We start from the raw sequence: 26,458 nt of genomic DNA, 5'->3' as shown, positions 1-26,458 counted from the left end.
TTGATCCATCTGGAATTTATGTGGTCTAATAGGAAGTCAAGTTTATGGCAAACTAATGTCCCCAAACCACTTACTAATGAATCTTTTTTTCCTTCACTGATTCAAAGTACAACATAGTATGTTTAATGAGTATGTTTCTAAGTTGTAAGGACTATCATGTTTCAATAGCTAGGAAACCTGATCATATGTCATTACTGCTTCAGAAGTTTCCTTTTGAAACTTGGAATCAGTTTATCTGGTTCATCAAAGAAACATTGTTTTGATGTTTTTGCTAGGACTGTATTAACCTTAGGATCAGCCTGGGAACTCTGGTGTCTTAATAACGCTGAGGCATCCTATCCAAGCAAGTGACCTGTACTTTTATCTATTCAAATCTTTTTGTTCCTCAACAGTTTCCCTCACAGCCCTTACACACTCCTCAGGGTTTGGGTTTTTTTTTTTCTGTATATTTTATCTTTCATTGTTAAGTTCTATAAGGTAGGGTTTTAATTACATTTCCAACTGCTCGCTGACTACAGGGATGAAAATTACTATATTGGCTTGAAAAACATTGGAGCTATCCAGATCCTAGCCACTTTTTATCATCATTTTTAGATTTGTGTTTTCTTGGTAAAACTAAATAATGACAAATTACTTCTTTAATTCTTAGGGGGAAAGTATTATCTGGGGGTGTGAGACACCCGTTTCTTCTTCCTCTTTTATTTTATTTTATTTATTTATTTATTTTGCATCATGATATTCTTCAAGCAGGTAACAGTTAGAAGTTGTAAAGTGTGAACAGCAGAAGCACCTTTCTGCCCCACCCGGCTTCCCTGTCCCCAGGAGCCAGGACTTATGTGGTCTGTTCTGTGTCATGTCACTCACCAGCTGCTGGAGTGTGCCCCTGGACACACACGGGAAGCCCAGGCAAAGAGCCGGAAAGTCCAGGGGGCAGACAGAGCATCCTCTCCTGTGTCTTTATCCCTAGTGACTAAACAAGGAGGAAATGGAAGGGTCAGAGCTGAGGCCCTAACCATTCTAAACCTCTGGTTGGCTGTGCCCGACCAGGTCATCTTGGAAGAGCCAGGGCCCTGGCTTTTGCATTTTCTTTTTCAACACACTCTATTTCCTTATCTCTTTCAAACAGATGGATTACAGACATACATGAGGTAAGTGAGTGCTCAGAATTTACTTAGGACCGGAGATTCAGAGTTGGATGTGGACCCACTGTTTGCAGCTGCATCTAGAGTTGTCCAGGAAACATCTCCGGGGGTCTTGGGGGTCACTGAAGAGCCAGGCTTTGCGTTTTTCCAGCAGCAGTCTCCCTGGGAGTTCTCACTCCAGCCCGACAGACAGAACCCTGCCTGGGTCTTCTGGCTAAGAGAGATGGTGGGGAGAAGGGACACTCCCAGCAGCTGGTCTGGGAGATAGCAGCAAGGAGGGAGCAGGAGACAAGAAACCCGCCAGGAGGCTCAGAGAAGAGAGAGAGGGGTTTGCTTTTCACAAACTTTTAAACCGACACAAGTTTTCCATCTTTTCACTGTGGAGATAGATTTGGAGAGAGAGCCCAGAGGCAACAGTTCAAGGTAAACACTTCCTGTGCTCAAGTGGATTTGAGTCGCATGCAGCCATGGGACAAGGTAAGCTAAGCCAGCTCCTGGCTGTTAGGGCTGGCATCATGACATGTTTTTATTAAAGGAAATAGGTCTGGTGATGGAGGTGACAGGAGTGTGTAAGGTACAAGGGATGGGGAGGGAGGAAGTGGTGGTGGTGGTGTGAATATGGGGTACGTGGTTGTATGGTGATTTTAATTTCAGTGAGGAGAGCGGAATGGTGATGGTGATTATCATGGATTTATACTCACAGCCCAAGGTCGACACACTGTAAATGGTTAACAACTCTCTAGGCTGTGAACAAATGAGACACACCCGGGGTGCTGCCTCGTTTTCATGTCAGCAGACACTGGCTAGAGTCATTTTGGAAGAGGGGACTTCAATGGAGAAAATATCCCCACCAGACTGGCTGGCGGGCAAGCATGCGGTCCATTTTCTCAATTGGTGATTGATGTGGGAGGGCCCAGCCCACTGTGGGCTGTGCTATCCCTCGGCAGGTGGTCCTGGGTCGTAGAAGAAGGTAGGCTGAGGGAGCCCGTAGACAGCATTCCTTCACAGTTCCTGCTTTAGCTACTGCGTCCAGGTTCCTGACCTGACTTCCTGGATGATGGACTGACTACACGTTGTAAGATGGAATAAACCTTTTTTTCTTCTCCATCACAGCAATAGAAAAATAAATAAAGATGCCTGGGAAATCTTGAGGCTGTCATCTCCTCAAAGTCTAATAGGAGAGAAAGGATGGGAGGAGTCTGAACAGGCACAATGGGCAGAAACAGTCATAAAGCAATAAGATAGATTGAGGGGGGCGCGGAAACTCTAGGGTCTCTGCTGTGAGTGTCCACAGAGGTGAAGCCTGAGCCCCAGGCACATCTGAGAAACTCTACTTAGGGCTGATCCCACCTTCTTGTCCTGCCACTGAGGGAGCAAACATTGACTGGGAAATCAACTGTGTCCGGCGTACTGCTAGGCAGAGGATGCAAAAATGAAATAACCAGTCCCTCGGCAAGTTCCCAGCAGGGGTGGGGGCAGAGGGCAGTGGGCAATGCCTACAAACTGGGGTGAGTGATTTAGGGGAACAGAGTACTGTGGAAGGTAGCTCTTGCCAGGATTCTGTGGTCATTATGTGGGCCCAGTGTACCAGGGCTCAAATCATGTGACAGCTTACCCTTCCCCCACCAAGTCCAATTCCACCATCCCACAGATGTACCTAGTCCGGGCCCCAGAACCAGTGTGCAGAGAGGAGTCACTGCTGGCTTCCAGCCACTCTTTACAAATCCCAGCCTAGCCGGACGGTGGTGGCGCACGCCTTTAATCCCAGCACTCGGAAGGCAGGGCCAGGCGGATTTCTGTGAGTTCGAGAACAGCCTGGTCTCCAAAGCGAGTCCCAGGAAAGGGGGAGAGAGAGAGAGAGAGAGAGAGAGAGAGAGAGAGAGAGAGAGAGAGAGAGAGAGAGAGAGAACAAATCCCAGCCTAACCGAAGCTGTCTTATCTGCTGCCATGATGCAAACACCTCACTGGTAGGTGAGAGGGAGACAGGATGCAAAGGGCTCCCAGGGACAGCAGGACCAGATGTGCAGGGAGGTTTTCCCTCTTCAGATTCAGTATGTCAGTTCTTTATCCCAGTACTATGTCATCGAATATCATCATATATCTACTCCATCACTACGACAGGAAAAGTAGGGACCACAAGACATTTCCCCACTATTTCCCTCTGTTTTCCAGCACTCAGCCAAGAAGTCTGGGTACTAAAGTGGGAGACCCCTGCACTTGTCATGACATGTCCCGGAGCCCAAAGGACTTTGTGTCAGGGTCAGATCATTTCCTTGAAGCAGATCAAATCTTATTCCACACTTGCAAGCAAAAGCCATACATAGTTTCTCCCTCCCAGCAGCTGAGCCCATGAAAACACTCCAGGCTGTCTTTTGCTGAGGAGGCTCCCAATGGAAAGCCTCTGCTGTCAACAAAATGAAAGGTATATCACTCCTTCAATGCATGAAGAATTAAACTTTTACTTTTCCGTCTTGTTCCTTAGGATTGCTAAGCATTTTTGATTTTTAAAAAGATTTTATTTTATGTTTATGAATGTTTTGCCTGCCTGCATATATGTATATATGTATACCATGTATGTTTCTGGTACCTCTGGAGACTAGAAGAGGGCATTGAGTATTCTGGACATGGAGTTATAGACAGTTGCAAGTTGCCCAGTGGATGCTGTAAATCAAACCCAGGTCCTCCGGAAGTACAGTCAGTGGTCCTAACCACTGAGCAATCTCTCCAGGCCCTGCTGAGCATTAAAAAAATTTCCTTGTTCCTAATTTTTCCTCTCTGTAAAATAAAGATTGACTGACAGTCTGTCATAATAGACTCAGGCCACCTCCTTTCAAGTGCCGGGAGATGGTGAGCCTCTAGATCAAAAGACACATTATCTCAGGTGAGTTGGCCCCATTCTCAACCTCACTCTTGTTGTCTTTAAGACAGGAGAATTTGACTCAGTGATCTCCAAACCAGTTCTAATATTATCGGATTGTGTTCTAAGAGTGAGGGACTAGTAGGAATGTAGTTCAGTTGGTAGAGTGCTATCCTAATGGCACAAGCTCCATGTTCTATCCCAGCACTGCATAAAACACACGCTTGTAATCCCAGCACTTGGAAGGTGGATGCAGGAGGATCAGGGGTTCGAGGTCAACCTCAGCTACACAGCAAGTCCGTGACCAGCCCGGGATACACCTGGCCCTCCCTGTCTTAAAAAAAGGGGGCGTATGAAGAGTGCGCAAGATTCTGGATTTTATTCATTGTTTGGATCCAGAACCAGAAACTATTAACATTTCATGGGTCTTAATAAGTGTTGGACATTGTGCTAGTGTAAAATGAATGCAAACACACGAATGTGTACATGTATAACTTCACTCACGTCCTATAACTCTGCAAGGGATGCGTCTGAGAAGAAAACCGGAGTTCAGAAGAGCTGCTTGCTGAGGTCACACAGCTGACAGGGAAACTGAGCCCCACTCTTGGAAGCTGCCTTTTATATTTGCATTGTTGCGTTCACCTCGGACCCATGACTTCCCTTTTCCCCACACAGCTCTGGGTCTCAAGAGCTGTGACTTACAAGCAGCAGAAAACAATGAGGAGCACCACACCGAAGCCATCAGCTCCCGGCACCTGGTCTTGAGGAGGGGACAGTCCTTCACCATTACCCTGACCTTCCGTTTCCCGGTCCACGGATTTCTGACTGCCCTGAAGAGAGTGATTCTCATTGCACAAACCGGTATGTGGGGCAGGCCTAGACCACTATGGGGACTCGGGGATCTGGACGGATTCTCTCCCCGCATCCTCTCAGAAGACCAAGGAACAGATAGATGGTCCACGCTGTAGCTGGGCCTTAAACTGTCCGGCTACTCAAAGGAGCTATTGTGGAATGGACATGATAATGTCCATAAAGAGTTCTGTTTATTACGATTCCAAAGTGCTCTGCAGCAGCAGCAGCACTAAGAGCTTCTTTTTGGCTGCAGTTTGTAGGACAGGCTGAGCGGAGTCTAACTCTGGCTATGTATAGCATCTAGTCTGTGCTATTCATTGAAATCTATATTATGTATCAGCTACTGAATCAAGGACTTCACAGGCAGTATCTAGTTTAGTCCCTTCACAGCCCCCGTATGTCCATGGGTTGTTCTTCTTCAGAATGAGCCGACCATGATGGAACACACTTGGGCAAAGATTGTCAAGTAGTCTTTCCCTCGTCATCATCAGTTCTTAAAACATACAGCATAGTGACTATTTACACAGCATTCATGTTGTATAAGGATTCATAAGTAATCAAAAGATTATTTAAAGTAACAAGAAAATGCAATGCTATGGTATTTTATATAAAGAGTCATAGACAACCTTGGATTTTGGTATTGCCGGAGGTTCTGGAACCAATACCCCTAGATCGGAGTAATGGTTGTATGATTATTACACCCATTTTGTAAACTGAGACCCTTTCGTAGATGTAGGTCTATAGACACCGAGAGCCTGTGTCCCCCATCATCCTCTGCTGTTCCCCATTATAAGACGTCTTTCCTTCTCCTCCAAAATTAATTGGCACTTCCTCCCGTCTTTGTAAAACCCTGATTTATTACTCTGAGCTGTGACCTGGAAGTCCAAACGACCAACCTCTATGACTGTGGGATTTCAGGAGAGCAGCCTTCCAAGGCCAACAAGACTCAAGCCATATTCCCGATTTCCTCTCTGGGGGACCGAAAAGGATGGAGTGCAGCAGTGGAAGAAAGAGATGCCCAGAGCTGGACCATCTCCGTGAGCACGCCTGTGGATGCTGTCATTGGCCACTACTCGCTCCTGCTTCAGGTGTCGGGCAGGGAACAATACCCCCTGGGCCAGGTCACACTGCTCTTTAATCCCTGGAATAGAGGTAAGTTCAGACCTAAGCTAGACTTGGCTGCACAGCGATGAAGGGAAGAGAGCTAGGATACAGCTCCAACAAGGAGCACCTGCCCCAGGCCCTGTGGGCAACACCAGCATTAAATTCCCACAGATGCCTTCGTAGGGTCCTATCTTGGTATCCCCGGGACTTCATATTAAAAGTATACACTTGGCTTACTACCAGACTCGGGTGCCGGTTCAGGCTATTTTGGATTCCTCGAGATGAACTCAAAGTTCTGCCCTTTACTGTAGCAGTATAGAAATGACCTGGGAAGATAGCTCAGCTGTTTAGAGTGCTCGCTGCACAATTGTGAGGATGAAGGCTTGGGTCCCAGGTCATACAAATCAGCCACGTGTCCAGCACCTGTAAAGCGGCTCTAAGAGATCCAATGTGTTCTTCTGGCCTCTGAATGCACAGATGTACACCAGAGTATCCACATGTAAACTCAGACAGACAGACATTGGAGAGCCATTGGCTCTGCCCTTCTGAGAGACGATTGAGAGAGTTTCAGATGGACCAGGTGAGGTAGCACATGCCTTTATTCCCAGCTCACAGGAAGCAAAGACAGTACTGGGAGCCTAGGCAACTCTCCAGTGCTTACTTTCTGTAGCCTAGAAGCTCTTTTGAGGTTTTTTTTAATGTTCCCGGAAACTAGTCTAAGTACCCCCAACACACACACACACACACACACACACACACACACACACACACACCCTGACCACCAAGGCTGAGAGAGAAAATCTGGCAGAAATTGACCCCCACACTGCTTCCAGCTTCCTAAAGTGAACAACGGTTTCTAAAAGGTATCTAGGATTGAGGCGAAGTCTCTCAGAGAGTAAAAGCAATTGTTGGGCAAGCCTGATGATTTGAGTTCGCATCCCCGGAATCCAAGGAGAAACCCAATGCAACATGCTTATAGGAAGACTTTCCAGAAGCTTGTAGGTCAGCTAGCTGCCTTACCCAGTAGGGAAGAGACCCTGTCTCAGACAAGATGGATGACTGGGACTGACCCCCCTAAGTTGTTCTCTGACTTGCAGTCTCTTCAGGACACTCGGCCTCGCCCTTGGATAAGGGAATCAGAAGAGACACCAGGAAGGAACTGTGGTTGCCCTGGACCTACAGGACCTCTCCCCACTGAAGCCCAGTGCTCTTTCCCATCCTGTCCGCCATGTTCACTCTGCTTAACCTGTGTTTACTTGCTCTGTTTATTTTGTCTCCCCCCCCCCCATACACCTTTTTGTTGTTACAAATTGATCTTCTAGGAAAGACTTAACAGGTTGCTGGGAAACTCCCTAGGATGTTCCTTTTTTTTTTTTTTTTTTTTTTTTTTTTTACCAGTAGGGCTCTTAGTTGCAAACTCCTGGAAACCACTAGGCTTTTTGAGGTTGGTTTGTTCCTGGCCACACCCTGACTGACATCGGGTGTCTGGGTCAGGTCCTGAGTGAGCTTTGAGAAGGACCCTCCTGCATCTTTATTATGTCCAGAGATGCAAGAAAAGGCTGAAACCAAACCCAGCCTGAGCTGTGAGGGCAGAAGCCTGGGCATAGAGATCAGACCTGGCCACCTCAGGCCCTCAACTTCTGTTTCTTGCCAGATGACGATGTGTTTCTTCAGAATGAGGCTCAACGCACTGAATACGTATTGAATCAGAACGGCCTTATCTTCCTGGGCACCGCTGCCTGCATTCAGGAGGAGCCCTGGGACTTCGGTCAGGTAATAGGGACCTCTGTAGGATAAGAGGAACACTGGCTACTCTATACCTTCAACACTCAGGCCAAACAAGGCTAGCAGGTTCAAAAGCGCTTCAGCGGGAATCGTTTCTTTAGTCCACGACAGCCTTGTGGTGTCTCTGTTTCTTTTGGACCACATTACACCACTCTCCAGAGCTGCTAGTTTTCTTCATGGGTGCCACGGCAAATCCAGCTTCTGTTAAATCCCCTCTGTCCACAGAATAGAGATCCAGGTTCTGGCTCCAAGGACACATAGGAATCCTCAGTTCGAACTAGCTTCCTTCCCCAGCCTTATAACTTTCTGGGAGATTCTCCCAGTCCTTAAAGACAGAGGAGTTGATCCACTGTGCCATCTGCAGACTCTCCTAGATCTGAGCTACATTGCTGTGGTCTGTTACCTGAGGGGCCATATCCCAAGCACAGGCTCCTCCAGAGTAGGAGCTACCCGGAGTCTTCCATACCTGGTTCAATTCCTGTACAAACATTAGCCATTCACTAAGTAGAAATTAATGAAATTAAATGAATTGAAATGCTTTAAATCCCAGCATTTGGAAGGCATAGGCTGGCAGACTTCTGTGAGTTCAAAGTCAGCTTGGTCTACATAGTTAGACCCTATTTCAATAAAAATAAACAAATAAAATGGCCCGATACCAATCTTCATGAGCTCACTCACACCCTCTCAGGAAGTAAGGCTATATAACAAAAGACTGGATGTTGGCTTCTTGCTGGGGGGTGCAGGGAGAAGAGGGAAGAGCCACAACACCCATGGTGGATGTCGAGGCAGGTGAGGAAGATGTAATACCCTAACTTGGAAGAGGGACAAGATAACAGAACTGTCCCGTGAGACAGTGCCTGGCCGGGGAACCCTTCACCTCATCCTGTGTTGTCCTGACAGTTTGAGAGAGAGGTCATGGACCTCAGCCTGAACTTACTGAGTGTGGACAAGCAAGTGGAAAAATGGAGCCAGCCTGCACATGTGGCCCGTGTGGTGGGCGCCTTGGTGAGCATGAGGCTGGGGAACCAGAGGGAGAGGAGACGGGAGGAGAAGCTTGGGTGGAGGGGACCCGCCTTCACGGCTCTGGAAGCTCTCAGAGCACAAATCGGTCCCCTCTCCCCAGGTGCGGGTGCGGGAGCGGGAGACAGTCCTCAGACAAGAGCCTTGGTGGGAGAGAAGGACAAGGCAAGAAAAAGAGAGATGGCTTTATCTAAGAGAAAAGCCAGGAGAGGCAGGAAACCGGCCTGACTTTCCTCAGAGCACTCTTACTTCTTGCCCCTCCCCCGCCCCGGAGGCTTAGAGTCCGTGGAGGGAAGATGTACCTTATCCCTCCCAGTGCTCACTGCTGTGGTGATCCAAGGGTCTTGTTTTATTTCCTTTTTTTTTTTTTTTTTTTTGGAGCTGAGGATCGAACCCAAGGCCTTGAGCTTGCTAGGCAAGCGCTCTACCACTGAGCTAAATCCCCAACCCCGTTGTTTTATTTCTAAATGTTCCTAAGAATATGCAGACCATAAAGGTGGATTGGTGTTTCCCATATGTCTTAGTTAGGGTTAATATTGCTGTCATGAAATATCACAGCTATGGGGGGTGGAGGGGAGGGGGTGGGGGAGGGGAAGGAAGGGTAGGAGGGGGAACTGTGGCTGGTACATAAAATGAATAAAAATTTTAAAAAAGAAGAAATATCATGACTAAAAGTAAGTTGGGGAGGAAAGGGTTAATTATGGCTTACATATCCTAAGTCACAGACCACCGATGGGAGCCAAGGTAGAAACTCAAAGAGAGCAGGAACCTGGAGGCTTGTGTGGCCTGCTTTCTTATAGAACCCAGGACCATCAGCCCAGGGATGGCACCACCCACCATGAGCTGGGCCCTGCCCCATCCATCAATCACTGATTAAGAACATGCCCTACAGGCAGGCTTGCCTACAGCCAAATCTTATGGAGACATTTTCTCAGTTGGGGTTCCCTTCTCTCAGATGACCCTAGCCATGCCGAGTTAACATAAAACTACCCAGTACACCATGTCCATAAGGTCCTCTCAGAGAAGTCATACATTCTTCATTTCTTCTCATACCCCTCAGTCTCCCTCTGAAAGGCAGGATGTGGGTCAAGTCTATTCTGTAAGAAAGAAGGGCCTTGAGATAAGTGGCCTCCAGAACCCAGGGCGAACAACATTGGAGGAGTTGGGGCAGAGGAAGCTGAGGACCAGTGGACCCAGTTCTCACGCTCCACCCCAGGGCTGGAGCTGGAGGATGATTTAGACAGGAGTCCTGGGTCTGGCTCTGAGCTATATAAAGCAGCGAGAGTATAGGATGGAGCTTGCAGCATGCTGGGTTGACAAGCTCCAGGGACCTGAGTCACACGCTTGGCAAGCTTCAATGAACACACCTTGCTGGCCCCTGGAAGCCATCCAGCCACAGGACTCCCGCTGACAGCCACATATCTGCCCCAACAGCTGCACGCTCTCATGAAGAAGAGTGTCCTGCCTACTTCACAGACCCAGGCTGCCCAGGAAGGGACCTCGCTCTACAAGCGACGGGGCAGTGTGCCTGTACTTCGGCAGTGGCTCACTGGCCAAGGACGACCTGTGTATGAGACTCAGACCTGGGTGTTCGCTGCGGTTGCTTGCACAGGTACAGGGCAGGTGACCCTCGGGTCAGTCTGCTGGACTGCTGTAGTGGCTAGCCTGCACCTTGAGTTCTTCCTTGGCCTCCCGTGTGGGAAGGACATTTCCTAAAGCAGGTACTGCCTCCTCTCCACAGCCTTCCCCCACCAGATGCTTCTTCTCTTTTCCCTCAGCAAATCTGAGCTCACCTACAAACTCTGCTCCTAAACTTACTTTCTTCCCCAAATACCCCCCCCACTCTCCCTGACAGAGCAAGCCTCAGGGCTGCTAAATCTCCGCCTTGCTTTTTAGTCCTGTACTGTATAATTTGTGGGTCATTTACCAGCCTTCATCTGCTCAGCTCAGACTCCTCCTCGTTCCACAATGTCACCTGACATTTAAGACAGGTTCTGTCCAGCCTTGGGCCTTCCTGGCCCCTCTGACATTCTGCGGCTTTTCCACGCAGTGCTCCGCTGTCTGGGCATCCCAGCACGCGTCGTTACCACATTTGCTTCAGCCCAGGGCACCAAGGGGAGCCTGCTGGTGGATGAGTACTACGATGAGGAGGGACTCCTGAATGGAGAAGGACAGAGGGGCCGGATCTGGTGAGAAGCCTGAAGGAGAAAGGGTTCTTGACCAGAAAGGGCTCTGAAGTGTCACGTTCCGTGCCAACCCCGGTACCCGGCGAGCCCTGGGCTAAGAGCAGACCTTCGGGAGGTGGTGGTGGTCAGTGATGGAGTGTATACCCCTCTCTAGGAATGTCACTGTTCTTTTTATGCACGGCCTCCCAGCCCTATGGCAACAACTCTCTAAAGCCACGTTTCTAGACTCTCTCCACATGCCTTTTTTCCCCCCACCCGCTTGAAGTTTTGCCTTTGCTACTTTTAGGGTCTTCCAAACTTCTGTAGAATGCTGGATAAACAGACCTGATTTGCCCCAGGGTTATGACGGATGGCAGATTCTGCACCCAAGAGCTCCTAATGGAGTTGGAGGTAAAGCCTAACGGTGGGGCCCAGGACCAACCAGGGCTGCAAAAACCAAAGAGGTCCCTTGAAAATGGTCTAGGAGCAGCATGTGGTCCAGAGGGGGTCTTTATCCTCTAAAACAGGAGAAGTAGAAGGCATGTGGAGGCCAGAAGATGCCAACAGGCTCAAGGGCATAAAGATGCCACTACCCCATCACAGATTGCATGAACGCTAGGCCCACTTTGAGCCCGAGCAAGGGAATATCATCTCAGTGAAGGGCAAAGGGTCTTAAGATGGCTCTGGGTATTCCGGAGTAGGGCCTGGCAGGGTGGGACATGTCTGTGTGTGGAGGAAAGAGGCCATGTAGTAATCACAAGCCTAGAGATTCAACTTCAAGCAGCCAAGGAATGATGCCTCCTTGCCTTGGAACAAAACTGTCAGAGAGCCTGGCACATAGCGATCGGTCAAGAAGGCAGCCTGTTCATAGCCTGTTAGTATTAGGGCTGTGCATCGATCATGTTCCTCTCAGGTCCTTCCTGCCCAGGTTCTGGTACAGGCCGGGACCTAGAAGTATTTTGACTGCGTAATTCTGACTTTCATCCTTGAGTCTTTCTCAGGAAGCCTGTCTACTTCCTACCTCTGACCTTGGTCCTGGAGGAGGAAAAATACTGTACAGGAAAATGGCTGACACCATGATCTCTGAACAGAGCAGAGGTCTAAGTGGCTCTTCTGCTCATCTGCCTTTCATCTCTCCCTCAGTCCTGGAATCTTGCAGTCTGGTCCCAGTCAGAGCAGTCAAGGAGGGGGACCTTCAGCTGGACCCAGCAGTATCAGACCTTTTTGCTGCGGTCAACGCCACATGCGTGGTCTGGAAGTGCTGTGAAGATGGGAAATTAGAACTGACCGACTCCAACCAAAAGTATGTTGGCAACTGCATCAGCACCAAGGTCGTGGGCAGTGACCGCTGTGAAGACATCACCCAGAACTACAAGTATCCTGAAGGTACTGACCAGCAAAGGGACTTCCTTACCTCTTGCCTGGAGGATGGCAACTCCCTGGCCCTGGTCTCTCCATCACGGTTTCCTTTCCTAGTTCAGTTTCCAGAATAAATGTCCTAAGATGCGAATGTCCTTGTTATCTCCCCACTCAAGAATATTCCATGGCTCCTTTTCCCCTAAGAGAAAGAGTCAGTTTCTTACAAAAAGTATCTCCAGGGACAGCACTCTCTTGTCGAAAAACTTGTTTTCTTTACGCAAAGCCTGGGACATTTGCAAAGCTGTTTAGGGTTTTGGTATCTGGGCAGAAGTGGTAAATACATTTCAATCCTGCACTTTTACCAGAAGGATCTGTACCTGATGGGTAAGAGATCTGTTTTCTCTCTTCTGTTCTGCAGGATCTCCTCAAGAAAAAGAGGTACTGGAGAAAGTCCAGAAAGAAAGAAGGAAACACAGGAAAGACAATGCCATATATCCTCCGAGTTGTGAGTCTGTTGATCCCTGTATCTGTTCTTGGACACACCTAGCTCCATCCCCTTCAGAGGGAATGGTCATGTCTCAGTGACCCTGACTAATCCCACGGACCAGGAGAAGGAGGTACATCTGGTGATTAGGGCCCAGGCTGTGTACTACAATGGAGTCTTTGCCACTGATCTCTGGAGGCGGAAGCAGTCCTTCGGGCTTAGAACCAACCAAGGTAACTCTCTCTGGCTCCAGCAGATACCCTACATACACCTGGTTCTATCTTGGGCTCCACCCCCAGGTCTCTAGAGATGGCTTTTAGCCCCTGGCGCTCACCCTCCCATTCATTCAACACATATACGTTAGGCCTGACGCAGCAGAGAGGACCACAGTTCCAACTGCAATCAGATAAGTAAACCAACCCATACTGGCAGGGAGAAAGCATTTGAGGATGCCAGCAGTGCTCAGGACAGGAAAGGACTCACCCAGACTGGGGCAATCTGCACCCAGATGACTCGTAGCAGGCTACTTTGAAGAATGAAAAAGGACAAGATGGACAGAAAAATGCACCAGGCATTCCAGACAGAGGGAAGATGTACAAGGCCCCTTCTCTTCCTTAGACACTTGTTTAATTGGTCCAAGATGAGGTCAGGCACAGGGACTTTTCAGAAATGCTATATATTTTAGGGTTAAGATTCCCTGAAGTCTTAAACTTGGTCACACTCTGGAGCCACCTGGGGAAGCTATATGCCTGAGCTACACCCCAGGCAATTAGGTAAGAAACAAAACTCCGTAGTACACACAATCAGAATTTATTTACAAAACTCCTAGGAAATCTCACTGCACAGGCAAGCATTGGGAGCAAGGATAGACTCATCTACAGGACTGCAGCAGCCTTCTACCTGTCCTGGGTCTCTATTCTTCCCATCACTGTGCCTTGCTTAGGCATAGTATGAGTTAGCATGAGAGCTAGCCATGACTCAGATTGTCAACAGTCTTGTATGTCATGCTCAGGAGCCTGAGTTTTGTCGTCTGGGAAATGGTGAGCTAGTAAAAAGTTTTCATTAGTGGTGTCAATGTGATCAGAAATGCATTTTAAAAAGAAAGACCTGGAGCTAGAGAAATGGCTCAGAAGTTAAGAGCACTGGCTGCTCTTCCAGAGGTCCTGAGTTCAATTCCCAGCAACCACATGGTGGCTCACAACCATCTGTAGTGAGATCTGGTGCCCTCTTCTGGCCTGCAGGCATGCATACAGACAGAACACCGCATACATAAGGAAGGAAGGAAGGAAGGAAGGAAGGAAGGAAGGAAGGAAGGAAGGAAGGAAGGAAGGAAGAAAAAAAGAAAGAAAGAGAAGAGAAGAGAAGAGAAGAAAAAAAGAAAGAAAAGACCATTTTGGCAAAATGGAATGGAGGGGTCACTGCCGAGCATCTGTTCTTAACCTTGGCCGCACACCGAAGCACCTGGGGGATAATCCTAATGCTGAGCCTTGTTGCCAGCATCTAATCTAAGTGGCTTGGGGTTGGGACTGTATTACAAAGGATTCTTACATGCAGCCAATATAGAGAACCAGTAGGTTAAAGAGGAAGGAGGTTTAGTAACAGTTGAAATCCAGAACCAAAAGCCAGGCTAACCTGGCAGCACTCAGAAATAAGACATCAAGGGGTAGGAGAAATCCGACTAGTGAATGTGGATGTCTGCCTGTGGTTTGGGTGAGTCACTAGAAGAGGGGAATGCAACTTTTGAGAGAAAGATGAATCTAGTTATAGTATGTTTTGTCAAAAGCCCATGAGACATCCAAGTATCCAGACAGCCAGCAGGCAGCGGAGAACTTGAACACAGAGTTCAAGATCTAGTCTGTGCTGGAGAGCAGGTATAGAAATCCCAGGACAGAGGGAGGGCCCCAAAATCCAGGGCACACAGGGGCTTCCTGGGCTGGAGGACAGTGTGCAAGATGAGTGGGCAAGGACAGAGTCACAGTCACACCAGCACTTAGGGATTTAGGGAACCCTTGGGGGGAGAAGAGAGAATGAGGGAGACGGAGAGCCTAAGGGGACAGGAACACCCAGCAAGGTTGGCAGAGAGGTCCTGAGATGCCCAGGCTGAAGAGCACAGGCTGGGAAGTGACCACCTGAGAGGCCCTGACAAAGGCTGGCTTCCAGGGGCTTAAAGTAATTGAACTCAGGAAGTGACAGCACAGTTCTTCCTGGAGCGTGGATGGGGGAAAGGAGAGGCTAAGTGGATAGTCACCCAGGGACAGCTGGTAGAGAGAGGGGCCTGTGATCCTTTGGTTTGTTCTGAATCTGCTTACATGCTGAGGTGAATAATCAGCATAAAAACTGAAACTATGGGAGAGGTGGGTTACAAATGACGGCATATTCTCTGGGCAAATAATCAATCGGAGTAATTCTAACTCACAATTACTGAGCACTTAATATTTTCCAGCAATGGTGATGAATGCATTATATTCTTCATCTCATTATTCTCACAACTTTATGAGGGGAGTATCATTCTTGGTCTCAGCAGAGGAAACTGAAACAGAGTATTTAACAGAGGTTAAATACTCTGCCTGAGGGTACACAGCTCATCAGCAGTGGGTGATGATGGGACACATTTAAAATTATAGGACTCAATGTGGATGGGGGGGGGGGGGGGGGGGATGTTACAGCAGGGGCAATGTCTATGTTTGCAGGTTGAGAATGGGAACTAGAGTTTGAGAGAGTTCCACTTGATAGTTAACACTTTCTGTGAATAAGGAAGGAGAATGGGAGAACTGTGTAAGCATGTATCAGCAACTGCTGTGTGGCGAGTTTTGAGATAACACTTCCTTCGAAGTGCGTCACATAACACAAGTCACCCACCATCCCCTAGAAAGAGATGCCATGGCTTGTTCTAGTTTGTAGGAGCACTTCTACAACCCCAGATGGCAAAGATGGTCATGGGGCAGGGTTCTTGATAAGTGCAGAGTAGCTGTAAGGAATGCAGCATCTGTCTGAGCTCGGTGAGACCCTAAGTCCTGCGTCATGGGTGGAGCTATGATTTGATTCTAGCATGCACGCAACTACATGCTTTGTACTGACTTGTTGTATGTTACAGTTCTGAAAATGTCCACTAGCCTGTCCTTCTCTGATTTTGAGCAAGACCCACCTGAGAACAGCTTCCTCAGAGTCACAGCAATGGCAACACACTCCCAGATCAGCCTCAGCTGCTTTGCTCAGGAAGACATAGCCATTGGCAGACCGACTCTTATCATCGAGGTGGGCGCTCCTTCTTCACTGAATTACTCTTAGCTGCTACCATATAGGGCTGTTGGATGGAAGAGTTTGGGGAAGGATTAGGAGGTGTGACCTTGTTAGAGAAGATGTGTCATGGGGGGGGCAGTCCCAGTCTCACGCTTTTGTTTTATGACCCATTGATTTTTAACCAGGGCCATTTATGTGGCCATGTATTTCAAACTATCCATTGGTGCCTGGTGGGCTCACCACTGGGTAGATGACTGAAAACAATGACTGTCCCTTCTGCAGAATCTATCAGTAGCCAGCAGGGATAGGTAAGGTCTGATGAACCTCTTTTGGCTCCATGATTGGCTGCTGGCAGGCCCAGTCTTGTGCTAGCTCAGTGCAGACAAATGTGGCTGCTTTGACATTGTGTCTGACATGGCTGTGTTGTGTCCTGAAGATAGCATTTCACAGCCATGTTCCTTATCTTTCAGCTCTTACATTCCTGCCATCCCATCTTCCACAATGTCTTTTGAACCTTAGAGCAGGCGTAGAAATGTCCTGCTTAGAGCCAAGCATTTAGGGTGGAGAGATGGCTCAGCAGTTAAGAGCACTGATTGCTCTTCTAGAGGTCCTGAGTTCAATTTCCAGCACCCACATGGCAGCTAACAACTGTCTGTAACTCCAAGATCTGACACCCTCACACAGACATACATACAGGCAAAACACTAGTGTATATAAAAGAATAATAAATAAAAAATAAAAAAAAAGAGCCAAGCATTTAAGCATCACTTGTTTTTTAACACCTTGAAGAGCCATGAGGCCCTGCACTGTTTTGACAGGACAGTGGAAGGTTTCCCTTGTGCCTTTATCTCAATACATGACGTGGAACTGTACTTGTTACTCAGATAAGGAAATGGATTCCTAGAGAGCAACACACCCAATATCATAAAGTACAGTTTTAAAATGTTAGCACCCTTCGGTTTACAAGTCTACCATGGCTGAGGGAAGACCTGGTCTTTGCCTTCAAGAAGGTCTAATTAGCTAAAGTAGACACAGCATCTGCCTTCTGTGTAAGTGCAGGAAGAAAAAGCAGTTGATTTTAACTGTTGGGTTTGGGCACAGTTCCATGAAGGAAGTAACACTCATGCTGAATCTTGAAAAATGGGTTCATTTTTAGTTCTACATTTGGGGAAGGCCATTAAAGACTGAAGACTGTCAAAGAAGCGTGAAGGAAAGGAGTCTGAGGGGTGTCATTTAGTCAAGGATGGATGAGGTTGGAGAGGTGGATGGGGGCAGGTGGTAGAGGACTCAGTCTAAGCTGAATTCCAAAGGCAATGCAAATGTTTCCAAGTTTCCTAAACAAAGAAAGAAACCACAGAAGCTGTGTGTGATGTGGTAATGGAGAGTGTACATGCAGAAAGATTGGGGGAAAAGGCGAAGAAGCCACCTGGGCAGTGTGGGTCAGGGTGGCAGAGCTGAGAAGTGTTTGAGGGCATGCACAGCAGAGGAAAGCATGCCTGTGGCTCCCCATCCTCGGCCTTTCTCCACATGTTGCATCTTCCTACAGATGCCAGAGAGAACAGAACAGTACCAGCCTCTCACCATCTCAGTCCGTGTGAAGAACTCCTTAAACTGGCCCATGGAGAACTGCATCATCTCCATCTTTGGGAGGGGACTCATTCATAGAGAGAAGAGATATAGGTAAGAGACTGTAAGCTGTAGCGAGTCTTTCTCTGTCCCGCCAGCCAGCTCCCAAATAACAACACAAAGACTTCTTATTAATTATAAAAGCTAATTAATTAGCTGGGTGGTGGTGGCTCATGCCTTTAATCCTAGCACTTGGGAGGCAGAGGCAGGTAGATCTCAATGAGTTTGAGGTCAACCTGGTCTACAAAGCGAGTTCCAGGACAGCCAGGACTACACAGAGAAACCCTGTCTCAAAAAACAAACAAAAAAAAACCCTAATTAATTAATTAGCTTAGACTTGTCTCACTAGCTCTTATAACTTAAATTAACCTGCTTTTATTAATCTACATTTTACCATGTGGCTTTTTACCTTTCTTTCATTCTTATGTCCGCCTTCCTCCATGTCTCATTGGCATCTCCTTTGCACCTACTTCCTCTTTCTGCCCAGAAGTCCCACCTATACCTCCCGTCTAGCTATTGGCTGTTCAGCTCCTTATTAAACCAATCATGGCAATATATCTTCACACAATGTACAAAGATCCCACTGAAAGATCTCAACTTGTTTGGACTCACTGACTTAAAAACAATAATCCATCATTTTGCCATATCTCCGAAGATAGGGCAAATATCCCCAGAAGTTGAATTAAAGCTACCAAATGGCCTATCTCATTCTAGAACCACAAAGTCAACAGAAGGAGAAGATATTGGGGATTGTGAGGGCACCACATAACCCCCACCTCACCTGTCCTGATCATTCAGGAAGAGTATGAGTATTACTGGTGAAGAAGGAAGGTTAGATCTAGTACCTGAGAACACACAGATAGGACAGTCTCTCAGTGTAACAAAGAATTGTACTCTACTAATCACCACAGCATACAATTTGATTTAATTCCTTTCCTTTCTATTCCCTTCACCACCTCCATGTCCTTTTGTGTGTGTATCTTTAGCAATGTACAAGTCTACTGTTGCTTCATTAACTTATATAGCTGTTATGTCTAATTTTCTCTTCATCCATTTGTAAAGTCCATTTCTTCAGCTGTATAATACTCCATTGTGTACACCACCACTTCCTATTGCTCCATGATGATAGACAACAAATACCTCTAACTCTCTGTCTTAGACTTTTCATTGCTGTGAAGAGACATCATGACCATGGCAATTCTTATAAGGAAAAACATTTAATTGGGGTGGCTTACAGTTTCAGAGGTTCAGTCCATTATCACCATGGTGGGACATGGTGGTGTGCAGACAGACATAGTACTGGAGAAGCCACTGAGAGTTCTACATCTTATGCAGGCAACAGGAAGTGACCTCCAAGCCCACCCCCACAGTGACACACTTTCTCTAACAAGGCCACACTTCCTAATAGTGCCACTCCCTATGAGCTTATGGGAGTCAGTTACTTTCAAAGCACTACATTCCACTCCCTGGCCCCCATAACTTTGTAACAATATCATAACACAAAATGCATTTAGTCCCAAAGTCCCCATAGTCATCAGTCTCAACAATGTTTTAAAGTTCAAAGTCTCTTCTGAGATTCATGCAATCTCTTAACTTTAATCCCCTATAAAATCAAAATAAAAAAACAAATCACATACTTTCAACATATAATGGCACAGGATATACATCACTGTTCCAAAACACAGGGAGGAGAGCATAGTGAGGAAATACTGAACCAAAGCAAGATGGAAAACCAGCTGGACAAACTCCAAACTCTGCATCTCCATGTCTACAATGTCAAAGCTCTATTTGTAAGGATTATGTCCTTATTACATCATCAGCCTGCGACAGCATCCCAGCCTAAAAAGCCGGCATGCCCTCCCACGGGACCTCTTTCCGTATTCCCTCTGTACTTCTCCTCTGCACGGTCTCTCTGTCTTTCTCTGTCTCTGTCTCTGTCTCTGTCTCTCTCCTAATAAAGCTCTAAAAAGGTAACCATGGCTCGTGATTCTTCCGCCACCGCAGCATCCAGCGCTCTCTTCAGCCGCCATAACTGCCATGGGCGGCGGCCAGGCACGAGCGCCTCCAGTTAACCCCTTCACTCTTCACGTCTCCAATTCTGTTCAGCTTTGTTGACTGCAACACACTTCTCTCTGTTGGGCTGGTTCCCTTCCCTGTTAGCAACTCTCTTCAGCAGGTATTATGACTCTGGCATCTCCAACATCTTGGGGTCTCCAAGGCCATCCAAGCTTCAACTTCACAAAATGGCCTCTCTAGGCCTCCATGCAGGGACACCCCTGACACACCCCTGGCCTCAGCAGCTTTCCTTAGTTGTGGAGGGAGATTCCATAATCCCTTTCCTGTATCCTTGACTCTAAAGCCCTAAAGAACCACAGGCTGAAGCTGCCAAGTTCTGCTGCTTGCTGGGGCTGAAACATCCCCCATTCAATTACATCTTCACCAACTTTCTGTTTTCATTGGTGTCTTTCACTGCCTAGGCTTGGCTGTCAGAAACTGGATCTGTGGACTGAGCTGGCCTTAAACTCAGAGATCTTTCAATTATATCTTCACCAGCTTTTCATTTTCGAAGCTTTTTTCACTGCCTAAGCTTAAGCTGTCCTGAAACTGGATCTGTAAACTGTTATGCCCAGATTGCAGGGACCCCCAAAAGACCACCACGGAGACAAATCCCATATGTAAAAGCAAAGAGCCTTCATTTCAAGCTCGGAGCTTGGTCTCTCTCTGTCTGTTCAATGCAGCGGTGAGAGCAGAGAGCCCCAAGCCTGGACAAGGTAGGGTTTTTATCACAGCAGAGGTTGGGGTGAAGGAATTTGCAGGGTTCAGCGCCCTAATTGGCTGATATCTGTCTAGGGGTATCTTGGTAAAAGGGGGAAATAGGTCTGTGCTAGGCTCAGGGACATTTGGCGATCTTATCTAATCTTAACAATTGGAATGTTTAAGACGTCAGATACTTCCCCTTAGATGCTGGCCCATCCCTGGGTGGTGGTAGCTTATGGCTTTTCCTAGATCTGGGTGTTGCCTGTAAGTAAGTCAGTAAGCCTGTCACAGCATCTGTGTCTGGGCCCCTAAGCCTATCAAGACAGCAATGTGGTCAAGCTGTTTTGGGCCCCCCACATAGACCAAGCTGGCCTCCATCTCAGAGATCCACCAGCCTCTGCCTTCCAAGTGCTGAGAATTAAAGGTGTGCACTACTACACCCTGCTCTAAGCTTTCCTTTGATTCTGTTTCACTGGTTGGAAACTCAGCTGGGTGGGATCTCGCCCTGAAGTCTCCACTCCCTTTTTTCCATTTCTTAATCTGTCTCCTGGAATACAGGATTGGCTCCATTCCACTTCCTGGTGCTTCCTTTTCTCTCCAATCTGTAAATCTTGTATTTTTACTTGCTCAGGTTGCTCCTTTTCATTATAAATGTTTATAAACATGAACACTAGTAACCACAGAAAAGAATCTATATTAGGCTGTTTTGACATTTCCTCTGCCAAGGGAAGACCTTAGGCTCAGGCAGACTCTTTGGACAAGGGCAAAAAGTAGTCACATTCTTCACCAAAATATCATAAGAACTATATGTTTCTGTGAAGTGAAATGATTGAATGTAGATCTCCTAGATTTTTTTTTCTTTTCCAAGTTTTCATGGTTGCAGAGGAATAAATGAAATACCTTATTACTTAAATTCAGTAGGAATGCTCTTTCCCAACTGATTTTCCACCACTCTAGTGTAATGCAGGCGTGCAGCTGGGTCCAGTTTGGACTTCAGCATTAGGATGCAATGGTTACTTTACTCAGCGTCTACCTTTGGCAATACACATTAAATCTTAACTGCATCCTTGTGCCTACTGACAATAGGCAGAACCTAACTGTGTGAAGGCTGTGATTTCATCCAATAATTTCTTTTGTTGTTGTTATTGTTTTGAGGCAAGGGCCTTTCTGTATAGTCCTAGCTGTCCTGGAACTTGCAGTGTAGATCAGGCTAGCCTTGAATTCACATAGTGCTGGGATTAAAGGTGTGCATCACCCACTAATTCTTTTTAACATTCTAAGGATAGAAACTGAGGCATTTCTGTGACAGGGTGAACAGTCAACCTGTAAATAGTCTAGTTGCCTGTCTTGTTAGGACCTGTATTAATTATACGGCTTATTTTTCTTATTTTGGCAATTCTTTTCCTTTGTTAGTTTTTTTAATGATTAGCCAGGCCCCCACAGTTCCGTTCTTTCATGCCCCTACTAGTACGGGCCACTAAGCAGTGCTTAAAGCATTCTACTGCTTTCCTAACCCAAAGTACCAAAGTTGAAATTCCTCCAAACAAAAACATGGTCAGGCCTATCCCAGCAATACCTCAGTCCCTGATACCAACTTCAGCCTTAGTTAGGGTTTCTATGGTTATGAAGAGACATCATGACCACAGCAACTCTTACAAAGGAAAACATTTAATTGGGTGACTTATAGTTGAAGAGGTTTGGTCCATTATCATCATGGTGCAACATGGAGGCATGCAGGCGGACATGGTGCTGGAGAGGGAGCTGAAGAGTTCTACATCTTGCTCGGGTAGCAGGAAGTGGACTGAGTGTCACACTGAGTGAAGCTTGAGCAAAAGAGACCTCAAAGTCCTCTCCCACAGTGACACACTTCCTCTAACAAAGCCACGCCTACTTCAACAAGGCCACACCTCCTTATAGTGCCACACCCTATGAGATTATGGGGCCAGGTATATTCAAACTACCACACTCTCTGATGCCACAAAGTTTCCCAGTCAACAACCTCATACATGTCTCTTCCTCATATATGTCCCAGTCTCATACCTGTCCCTTTCTAAGCTTGTCTGAAACTTTGGTGATTTCAGGGATCATATCTGTACAAGCATGGAATTTCTGGGTCATAGTATATGATCTGGTTTAGTCAAATCCTATCAGATTTAGTAGCAGGATAGCTACAGGTATCCACACTCCCTCCAGCATGGTAAGATAGTCTCTCTCCCCACCTGTCTGGCAATATGTATTTATTTTCTTCTTTCTAGTAAAAAAAAAAAAGGCTAACAGAAAGCCATTTCTTACTTTTCTGCTTTGCCATTCTTTGGATTGGTTATCCTTTTTCATTTCCTCTTATATAGTCGTCTCTGTCTTGGCTACTTTTATTCTGTGTTTCCTGCCATCATTCTTGCTGAGTTCTAGGAGTTTCTGTGTATTCTGGGTCCCTCTAGATGATTTTAGACATTGCAAGCATCCTCTTTCATTTTGCCTACTGCACTCCTGGTTGCACACAGTTTAAAGGCAACACTGAGGTTCCCAGCAGGTGTCCAGTTATTGAGTCCCTAGAACAACATCATGAGATTCAGTCATTCTTGCCATTAAATGAGAGGAGGACCCCTCAACATTTATTTAGACTTAACGATCTTCCAGTTCAATTGTAGAGCAAAGTCCCCCCCCCAAAAAAATCCCAATTATTCCCTTAGTTACTGAAAGGTCTACAGTAGCCCAGGAAGGTCAGGCAGCAGCTTGCTAACACAGTTGGCACCCTCGCTCTATGCCTGCAGCACCCACTGTGTTCAGCAGGAAGAAATGTAAAAACTATAGACTACACACTGCTGGTACTATTACCAAAAACTGGACCAGACTAAACCACAGGTGCCGAAAGGAGCAAGGGATTCAGGTGAAAGGCTTCCGCACACTTCCATCTTGAGGCATGCTCTGTCTTTTATGTCTTGTGATCACTTTCGGCTTCCCAGCGACGTACTTAGATTTCCACGTCCTCATGCCCCACATCTTCAAGTCAGGAAGGAAAACTCGTGGAGACCAGCAGAGCAATGACCCAGGAAGAGAATTAACTTCCATCTCTACCTTTATTTCAGATTGGGTTCTGTGTGGCCAGAAAGCAGCCTGTGTACTCAGTTCCAGATCACACCAACGCATCTGGGGCTCCAGAGACTCACTGTGGAAGTAGATTGTGATGACTTCCAGAACCTGACAGGCTACAGAAGTGTCCTTGTGGTGGCTCCTGAAGTTTCTGTTTAAACCCCAAACAACCCTCAAACTTCCTTCTAAAGCCAGACATGCTCCAGAGGGAAACTGCCTGTCAGACAAATGGGTCTCCACTAAGGTTGAGCAGAATAGTGACTAAAAACCAGGCTAGACTCACAGAAAATCCATTTTTGTTATGCCAACCAAAGTCAGCCAGAAACACTGTCTTAGAATAAACAGCTGTGTATTAGTGAGAAAACAGGCCTTTGGGAAGACGTTCAGATAACTCTTCAAAGTACAATTAGATGTTTTGACTACCTTTTCAGAGTACGTTCAGATTTGGGGGTGGGGGTCAGATGTTTCATACCATTTTATTGCTCGTTAATATATCCATTAACTTACAGGAATGAAAGACAACCTGATGTTTAAATCACTATTTCTGATGACATAGAACAATATTGACTAAAAATAGAATTTCTATTTGATTAACACTATCCCTGGCCATTATTGTAAAAGATCCAAAGATGACTGAACAGAAGTATTTAAAAGGCGCGAGGTGGTGGTGCATGCCTTTAATCCCAGCACTTGGGAGGCAGAGCCAGGTGGATCTCTGTGAGTTCGAGGCCAGCCTGGTCTACACAGTGAGATCCAGGACATCCAGAGCTACACAAAGAAACCTTGTCTTGAAAAACAAACAAACAAACAAAAAAAGAAGTATTAAAACACATAGTATAGGGCCCAAAAGAATAACCTACATTTAGCTATAGTGTCTTTATGAGTTCTAGACCCATTAAATATCCCATAGCTCAAGTCTGATCGAAATAATATAGATTTGGCCCAATAGAGAAGTCTGAAAATTAAGCACATAGAAAAATATACCCTACAAAAAACAGATTAAAGAATAGAACTTTTGTAGAAAGTTTGGGTTTGTCTTTGTTCACTATGTCTTATTAGTTTACATACCGTCTTAGTTTTAGCCTTCTAGCACTTGTTTTAAAAGTACAACAACAACAAAACCAAAAACACTTTTAAGTAGGTTGAAACTCATTTAAAGACTCTCAATTCCAAGTTGAAATAGACTAGTACCTCAGTAACTGTCATTGCCGACGACCCCTGAACCAATCACAATGTGGGGCAGAGTGGTTACAGGCACAGAAGGAAAAAGACTGGACTCGGGTGGTGGAGACCTGTGGTGTAGGTGGGGACCTTGATTCAGGTTACACACCATACCTCACTGCAGCCTTACCCTGCTTTCCCATATGTGATTTTCTAGATCAGTGGTTCTCAACCTTCTTAATGCTGTGACCCTTTAATACAGTTCCTCATGTTGTGGTGACCTCTAATCACAAAATCATTTTTGTTGTTACTTCATAACTGTAATTTTGGTACTGTTACGAATCATGATGTAAAAATCTCACAGGTGGAAGAGATTCATCCTGACCACAGGGGCCAGGCAGAACACAGAGAAACTTCCCTCTACATTTGGTGCCCAAACGTGATGGCAAGAGTTTCCACCTAAAACCTGGGAGAACTTACTAAAATGGAGCTAAGAGCAGCTTCCTAGTTCCTATGTCTCATGGGGGCCATGGTACAGAGATGCTCTGGCATTTGAGCTTGAGCATAGCATGGCGGATTCCCTCTGTGGTACATAGAGGAATCTCCAAACCACACTGGTTGGTGGATTTAGCTTTTGCTAAGCACAGACCAAAAAAAAAAAAAAAGGTTGAACATGCTTTTAACCCCCAGCACTTGGGAGGCAGAGGCAGGCAGATCTCAGTGAGTTCGAGGCCAGCCTGGTCTACAAAGCAAATTCCAGGATAGTCAGGACTACACAGAGAAACCCTGTCTTGAAAAACCAAAAAAAAAAAAAAAAAAAAAAAAAAAGAAAAAGAAAAAAGAAAAGAAAACAGGGTGGGGTGGGGGGTGGGGAGTGGAGTTCTGGCCTATACACTGTTTGATGGAGACATAGACCCACTGCTTCCCAGGGTTGGGGTGAGCATGGATCCCAGAGCTGGTGGCAAACATACCTCCACCATGTTGGAAAGCCAAATGGGGTGGATTCAACAGCCAAAGTCAAACCATACTAGCCTGGAAGCAATCCATAGGTTCTCATCTTCTGTGGAAACAAAAGCAGAACCTCTTTTCCTGCAGCTTAGCATTTTAAAATATCTCTTAGCCAGAAAAGGATTATAGATTCACAATAAGACAGATTCAGATAGAATAAACCTCTAAACGGTTTACAATATATGTAAAAATATACATGGGCTTGGAAGAGAGAGAAAATGAACATAGACAGTTATATAAAGAAATAAAGTTTTTAAAAATAAAATCTTTAAAGAAGCAGAAAAAATAATATAAAAGTTAAGCCACATAAGGATGGAAATTACACAAAGAATCTGGATACTGCATATTATTCTATTGTTTTTGGGATTTTTAACTGCAGAGACATTTGATTGTACTAAGTTAAACCAATATGTATATTTTAAAGGTATCTTGACTTCAAAATTTATGGCTAAGGATACGTTGCTTTGGAAAAGAGGTTCTGCTTTCGTTTCCACAGAAGATGAGAACCTACGGATTGCTTCCAGGCTAGTATGGTTTGATCAACTAAGATCCCCCCCCAAAGGTCGATACAGCCTCACAGACTACTATAGCCAAGATTTAACTATAATTCTTAAATTTCTCAGGATCCCCATAAGATTGCCAGTGCCTCCAATCATCAGGAAGTAGTATGGGAAGCTATGCCCAAATACCCAAAATATTGTTTATGAATGTTTATTTTTATTTAAAGTGGGTCGATTATAAATGCAATCTCTTTCTAAAAACAAAAGGGGATATAGATATAATAGAATTTAAGGGTAGATTATTGAAT

At 46.1% G+C, this 26,458-nt stretch overlaps 1 protein-coding gene across 1 annotated transcript; it reads left to right on the top strand.

The window, feature by feature from the left end:
• The first annotated feature begins 1,180 nt into the window (after window positions 1-1,180).
• Window positions 1,181-24,216, top strand: Epb42 (erythrocyte membrane protein band 4.2). Its single transcript, XM_028878644.2, is given in 14 exon segments — window positions 1,181-1,619; window positions 4,675-4,860; window positions 5,770-6,003; window positions 7,610-7,728; window positions 8,641-8,745; window positions 10,195-10,372; window positions 10,811-10,949; window positions 11,233-11,336; window positions 12,069-12,311; window positions 12,703-12,804; window positions 12,807-13,001; window positions 15,863-16,023; window positions 17,555-17,688; window positions 23,478-24,216. Coding segments are annotated over 14 exon segments (2,073 nt in total). The 5' UTR covers window positions 1,181-1,609; the 3' UTR covers window positions 23,641-24,216.
• The last annotated feature ends 2,242 nt before the right edge of the window (window positions 24,217-26,458 follow it).

This window comes from Peromyscus leucopus, chromosome 4 (genome assembly GCF_004664715.2).
Source record: "Peromyscus leucopus breed LL Stock chromosome 4, UCI_PerLeu_2.1, whole genome shotgun sequence".
NCBI classification, from domain to species: domain Eukaryota; kingdom Metazoa; phylum Chordata; class Mammalia; order Rodentia; family Cricetidae; genus Peromyscus; species Peromyscus leucopus.
Note: the sequence above shows the minus strand (reverse complement) of the source record. Positions and strands in the feature narration are given on the sequence as shown.